Here is a 7,119-nt window from a genome sequence, read left to right on the forward strand (position 1 = left end):
AATCCTTTCTTAATGGGAAATTGACAGATTCCATTTTGTTAAATGTAGGAACATCTAGAATAAGTTGGTTCTTATCTAATGAGTAAGGCAGATCTCACAATCTTGCCCATAATCATACTTTCCTCTTCATTATACAATGGGAAAAGTTTGTTGGGTGAGGCATTCCTTAAAGCACCTAAGAATAAAGGAATGAGGGCTAAGTTCCTGCCTCAGAACTCAGGAATAGAAATAATTTAACATACTAAAAATGAATCCTTTCACACGGTAGACAATTAGTACAAGCCATGGAAACAGGAGATAGGGTAGTCGAGAAACCATAAGTCTGCCAGTGGAACTTCATAGCAGAGTATTTGAAAAGGCAATAAGGATTAAGAAGCATGGAAAGATAGAAAAGGACCAGTTTGTGAAGATCTCTAAATGCCAAAGAGAGGCCTTTATATAGGATCCAGGAGGTTATGCCACTGAAGCAGGGAGGTGGCATAATCAGCCTGTACTTTAGACAAATCACTTTGGTAGATGAAAGAAGATGTAATGAAGTAGAGAGAATTTGAGACAGAAAGACTACTCTGGAGGCTATTTCCAGTAAGCCAAGCAAAGAGATGAGAGTGTATACAAAGGTAGTTGTAAGAATAAAGAAGTTGTGAAGGATAAAAATGGCCAGAGTGGACATTGGATTGGATATGTAGACTTATCAGAATGGGAAGTCAAGTTATTAAGGTGATAAGCCTGGGAAACTGGAAATCTCCTTGACAGCAACAGGGGAAATTGGAAGTGAGAAGAGTTTCAGGGAAATAATGAGTTCTGCTTTAGAGATGCTGAATATAGATGCCTATGGGACATCCAGTTTGAAATAGCCAAGAAGCAGATGGAGAACTATATCTCAACATAAAGATTAGGGTTAGATAGGTCAGTGAATCATGCTTAAGATGTGTCTTCCATGATACACTGAATCAAATTGTATCCCACTGAACCTGTGGGATCTGATGAGGCCACCCAGTATAAGATAATATACCAGGGCACAAGACAGAGCCTTGAAGGCATCCACAGTGGGTCTAGAAAGGATGAAGAACTAGCAAAGGATACTAAGGAATTGTTAAACAAATAGAAGGAGATGTAATAGAAGGAGAAAACAATGACACAAAAAATTAAGAAAAGAAAAGCTATCCAAAAGGAGATAATTGACATTGATAAAAGCTACAGAGAAGATGAGGATTGAGAAAAGCCTAGTATATTTGTCACTGGTACCCTTGGAGAAGATACTTTCAGTTACATGGTAAAATGATAAAGCAGATTACAGAGGGGTTAGGTGAATGAGATGATAAAGCAGATTACAGAGGGGTTAGGTGAATGAGAAGTGGAATCATCTGGTATAGATGGCTTTCTCAAGGAGATTAACTACAAAGGTGAAAAGAAATATAGAATGAGAGTCAGTGGGGATGATTAAATCGTATGAGATTTTTTTAAGGATAGAGGAGACATGGGCATGTTTGTAAGGAAGTGGAAAGGATCCAATCAACACATAGAAATTAAAGATGGGAGAGTGAGGATGATAATGGAGGCAAATTGCCTCTTTTCAGACTGAGAGTTTCCTAAGGGCAGTTATACTTCACCCAAGCAAATCAGAGACTTCCTGAGGGCAAAAGAACCTCTCAAATCAGTCAAAATACCAACTATGTGCCAGGCACTGGGCTAAGCTCTGGAGTCACAAAAAGAGGCAAAAGATAGCCTCTGCCCTTTGGGAACTTACTGAGGCCTCCTCTGGAAAAAAAAAAGTATGCGTTCACTTACCAACATGAATTTACCAACAGTGAAACAGTCATAACTCATCTTCCTTTTCCACCATTTTGAAGCCTAGTTCAAGTCCCCAGTGAAATCTGTTTCTGCCCCTCTCCTGCCCATTCCTATGACTCCAACTTATATATTCTTTCTATGGAACAGACCTAGAACTCGGTCACGAATTTGCTTCGTCTTAATGCCATAGATTATAGGATTGACCATGGGTGGGAAAAGAAGGTAGAAATTGGCAGCAAGGATATGGACATGGGGAGCAGCATGGCGGGCCATGCGGTGCAAGAAGGACGAGAGCACTGCAGGGGTGTAGAAGGCCAGGATGGCACCCACATGGGATGCACATGTCCCAAAGGCCTTAAAGCGGGCTTCTCGAGATGCTAGTCTCAGGACTGCCCTCAAAATGAGAGAATAGGAAAGGGCCACAAAGAAGAGATCCATCCCACCTATAACCAGTGTTACTGCGATGCCGTAGATGTTATTGAACCGTGTGTTACCGCAGGCCAGTTTTACCACTGCCATGTGTTCACAGTAGCAGTGTTTGATCACCCGGCCTCGACAGTATGGGAATCGCCTGAGAAGGAAGGGCAGCGGAGTCATCAGTGCCACAGCCCGAACGACAGCTGCCATCCCAATCCTGGCAATGAGTTGGTGTGTTAGTACTGTGGCATAGTGAAGAGGGTCACAGATAGCCATGTATCGGTCAAAAGCCATGGCCACGAGAATGGCTGACTCCATTATGGAAACGGAGTGGAGGAAGAACATCTGGGTTAAACAGGCATGGAAATTAATTTCCTGATCGCCAAACCAGAACAGGCTCAGCATCTTAGGCAATGTGGAGGAGGAGAGAACCAGATCAATGGCTGACAACATGGCCAGAAAGAGATACATAGGCTCATGGAGAGTGGCATCTGCCCTGATGATAAAGATGAGGGTACAATTGCCCAACAAGGCCAGTGTATAAGCTGAGCAGAAGGGAATGGAGATCCAGATGTGCAGATGTTCTAGACCTGGGATCCCCAAAAGCAGGAAGGACGATGGATGCAAGGAGGTGCTGTTCATGACTGACATAGCCACTGTATGCTGGCCTCATCCACATCTGTGTTCTTAGACATCTGTCTCCTTCAGAATCAGACATATCAATCTCTGACCTCCCAATTGTGAAGATGACTCCTGGTCCTCATTCCAAAACCTAATGAAAAATCAGGGCATGAGTGAGCTGAATAAATGAAAAGAAGTATACTTAAAAAAAAACTTGGAATGTCACTAGAAATGCAATACAATATATACATACTCTCAAATTTAAATAATACAAACAATGCCAAGTAAGCCATACAAGTAATAAGTGCCATAGGATTTGGAAGAAGAAATTCATGCTATGGGCTAGCATGGTTAGGAGGGGTTACACCAAGATGGTAGGACATCTATTAGGCTAGTACTCATTTCTAAACCCTACAATGATTCCCTATTACAAGCAATAACAGGGAACGTTTTGGAGTGAATTCTCAAATTTAGCTGTCTATTTGGATCAGATTAACTGAATAATTGCCAAAACACCACTTTCATGTTCTGTAGAGTTATTCTAGCCTTTCTTACAATCTACTAATTCTACAATAGACATTGATAAGGATATCATGGCCCCTTCCTTTACTGAAGATGAGAATGTTTAAATGAATTACATTGAGTTTTTGCTTAGGATCATAGAATTATAGCATCTCAGAACTTGAAGGGATATCATAGGACATATAGTCCAGCCTAAAGTTCAGAAGGAATCTCTTCTACAAGATCCCAGGCCTGATCAGCCAGCCTCTTTGAGTCCTCCAATGAGTGAGGTTCATAGGAGGCCACCTATTCTGAATTGAATAGTTTAGATGATTAGAAGAGCTGAGATCTGTATCTTTGAAATTTTCACCCAAGTGCTTTTTGTTCTGCATTCTGAGGTCAAAAGAACAAATCTAATCCCTCTTCCCTATATCAGTCCTACAAAGACTGGAGACAATTATATCTCCCTCCTTTTTATCCAGGTTTTTTCAAGCTAAAAATTCCCAGTATCTTAAATTAATGATTGGATGACATGCTCTCATGGCCCCTCACTACCATGGCCACCACACCTGTGAATAATCTCCAATTTATTAAAACCTTCCTAGAACATGTCACTTAGAACTGAATGTTGCAGATAAGGGCAAAGGACAGCAAGATTACACTCTTGTTCTTGATACCATACTTCTGGAACTGCCTATGTCTGCATCCGTCTGTTCTTACTTTCCTGTCTCAAAGGAAAAGATGTCCCTCCTTCCAAAGCTAAACCAATTCTTCAATATTATCTCCACCAGGACCTTTGACAGCTTCCTTTCTATGTCAAACAGCATCAGTCTCACCTATATTGAAGGGGAGAAATGTCCCTTAACCTGCTATTAGTTTGAGTTAATAATCTGCTCTGATCCCTTCCTTTTACTATTAATCTTTTCAAATAAACACAGTTCCTTAAATATAGTGACCATTTAGAAAATATTTGTTGAAAGGATCCTACTCTGAAAAGGTGGTATAGTTCAGGAGAAAGAAACTTGGCTTTGGAGTCAGAAGTCTCTGTCACTTACTACTTGTGTGACCCTGGGCAGTTCTTTGAACCTCTCTGGGTTTGTTTCCTCATCTGTAAAATGACCACATTGCTCTAGATAATCTCTTGGGTTTTTTCTAACTAAATTCAGGAATCTATGACACTGTGGTCCTTCACTGTTTGAGACTTCAATTATTTGCACCACATTTTTTTCACAGTCCTACAGTTTTACCAACTTGTCTTCACACCAGAAAGTATAGGGTCTCTGTATCTCCTATTTTTTTTTCAGCTTCTCCCTCCCCAGTTCCTAATAGAGAGCTCTACTGCCAGTGGTTTCTCAATTAATTAATGCTGAGGGCTAATTGACTGACAGAGCTTTCATTCCAAAGCAAGGTTCTTAAACTCCATTGTTGTCATCTACACCACTGACAATCTAGTGAAGTCAATGTATCCCTCCTCAAAATAATGTTTTATTACCTAAAATAATAATCCTAAGCCAAGAACTCCTATTCCAGAGAATTATAAAACATCAAAATAGAGGGAAAGATATGGCAGTTGGAGAACCTATTTTCTAGTTCAAACCTTAGCCCTGAGTTGTTAAATTTCCTTGTTCAAATTTCTTAACCTCTCTTGGCATAAGTCCTTTCATCTGTCAGATGAAGTTTTGGACTAAATGCTTTCAGCCCTAGAATTTTACAATTCTAGACTGGAAGACTTTGGGAAATGGGTTAAAGTTTTGTTGGTTAAAATTTTGCTAGAGCCAGAGTGCCTGCCTTCTGGCCCCCTGTCAATGTGCAGCATTTGGGGAGTGTCCCTAAAATGCCATTTGTCTTTACTTATGTCCCATGTTTTCCAGTCTTGGTAAAGGGTCGAACTCTCTTATACAACACCTTTTGTCCTTTTTGTGTGGCCAATGGCATTCAGCCATTGCTCACAAAGGATATGTGTCAAATTGAAATCTGGTTGCCTCTGGCAATATAATGTAAATAATTCATCCTGAACTCTAGTTCTATTTCCCCATCCACTGGCCCATATATGCCTTTAGTTCAGGAGTTAGGAGTTTAAATCTGCCCTCAGACACATATTAATTGTGTAACACTAGACAATCTCTCAACCACTGTCTACCTCAGTTTCCTTTTCCTTGTCTTTAAAATGGAGATAACACATCTATCTCCCAGGGATAGTAATATTTGTAAGGCTAAGAGAGATATTTAAGTACTAGCTACTACTGAGGGAAGAGACTATTTTTCCCATTCTTTATATCTTCACTATTTAGTACTGTGCCTGACATCTAGGAAGCCCTTAATAAATGCTTGTTGATTGACTTTCTTAATGACCCTATGTCTCTGGAACCCACTATATTTTAGAAGTGACATGGAAAAGCTTGACTGCATTCAGAGGAAAGCAGCCATGATTGGGAACTACCTCTTCAGAGGTTTAATTTAATGGTTTCTGTTGATGACTGCCTTCTACATCACTGTCTACTTCTGGGGCACATTCAATCTCAAACTCTACTTTCCCAACTATACTCTGAAAAGTTCTATCGTTGTCTAGCAGTTTGTAAGAGTTCTATCCCTTCACTCAAATTTTCACATGAAATACATGCAGAAAGAAATGGAATTTAGAAGTCCTATGAAATTAGATGGGAAAATACAAAATTCAGTGTCACAGACACCACCTTGTAGCCATGGATGTATTTATTCCTTAGTGCAGTCAAAAGGTTTACCAGAAAATCATAGAATTCTTGCCACCCAAACTGGGAAATCTATTCTATCTCTGTGACCCAGCTAAGAAAGCTCATAACTCAGGAGTTCTTAAGCTGTGGCCAATGAACTTTAAAATGTATTTTTGGATAATTGAACTTCAGTATAATTGATTTCCTTTGCAATCCCATAATTTTATATGTGAGGTAGTTTTGTGGCAAAGTGGATAGAATGCTGGACCTGAGGTCAAAATTAACAGAGTTCTAATCTGGCTTCAGACAGTAGCTGTATGACCCCAGACAAGTGTCTTAAGCTCTGTTTGCCCAATTTCCTCATTTGTCATATGAGGATGATAATAGTACTTACCTCCAATGGTGGTTGTGAGAATAGAATGGGCTAATATTTTCAAAGTGCTTTTCAAACCTTTTCAAACTATGAATTGCTATAAAAATTCAAGTTATTATTATTAATTTTATGCATTTGAAAACTATTTTAAGAAGGGATCCACAGACTTCATCAGACTGCAAAAGGGGATCAGGACACAAAAAAAGTTGACTCCTGTCATACTGCTTTATCAAGATCTCTACCACTTTTCCTCTAACTCTTTGAGTACAGAGAGCAAGAAAAGATTCTGACCAGAGCTTTCCACGCTTTGTCTCCTCTGCAACACCCAGCATAGTATTTTACATAAAGCAGATGACCAACTAATATTTGTTGAGTTGACTAATGTTATATTGAAACTCTGGGAGCTGAGAGGCTCACCGTTGATTGACAGGTGAAGACTGTTGGATATCAGAATGTTCCCAGAGGCCATGAGGACAGGGGAGAAAGCAGTTGGCCAGGGGGGGGTATAAATACCCTGGCAGCCCTGGCTTTTGGTTCCTTTCCTTTCATTTTCCTTGGACCTGAGATCTGTGGACCTTGGTCTATTGGGATCTAAGACTTGCTTGGCTCAGCCTTGCAAGAACTCCTGTCTTGTACATCATTGACATTTGCCAACCTGTTTCCAGACCATGAATCCTCTTATTCTACTGTCCCCTAGATATTTAGGAATTCAAACCATCTTTAGAT

At 40.1% G+C, this 7,119-nt stretch overlaps 1 protein-coding gene across 1 annotated transcript; it reads right to left on the reverse strand.

The window, feature by feature from the left end:
* Positions 1–1,914: 1,914 nt before the first annotated feature.
* LOC123238758 (olfactory receptor 52K1-like) lies at positions 1,915–2,859 on the reverse strand. The gene has a single exon (XM_044665963.1). The coding sequence runs from the start codon at positions 2,857–2,859 to the stop codon at positions 1,915–1,917; it is 945 nt and encodes a 314-aa protein (XP_044521898.1).
* Positions 2,860–7,119: the final 4,260 nt, after the last annotated feature.

This window comes from Gracilinanus agilis, chromosome 3 (genome assembly GCF_016433145.1).
Source record: "Gracilinanus agilis isolate LMUSP501 chromosome 3, AgileGrace, whole genome shotgun sequence".
Taxonomy (NCBI): Eukaryota; Metazoa; Chordata; class Mammalia; order Didelphimorphia; family Didelphidae; genus Gracilinanus; species Gracilinanus agilis.

Excerpts from the sequence above, each read along its gene's own strand:
- LOC123238758 (XM_044665963.1), bottom strand. The coding sequence starts at position 2,859 with ATGTCAGTCATGAACAGCACCTCCTTGCATCCATCGTCCTTCCTGCTT.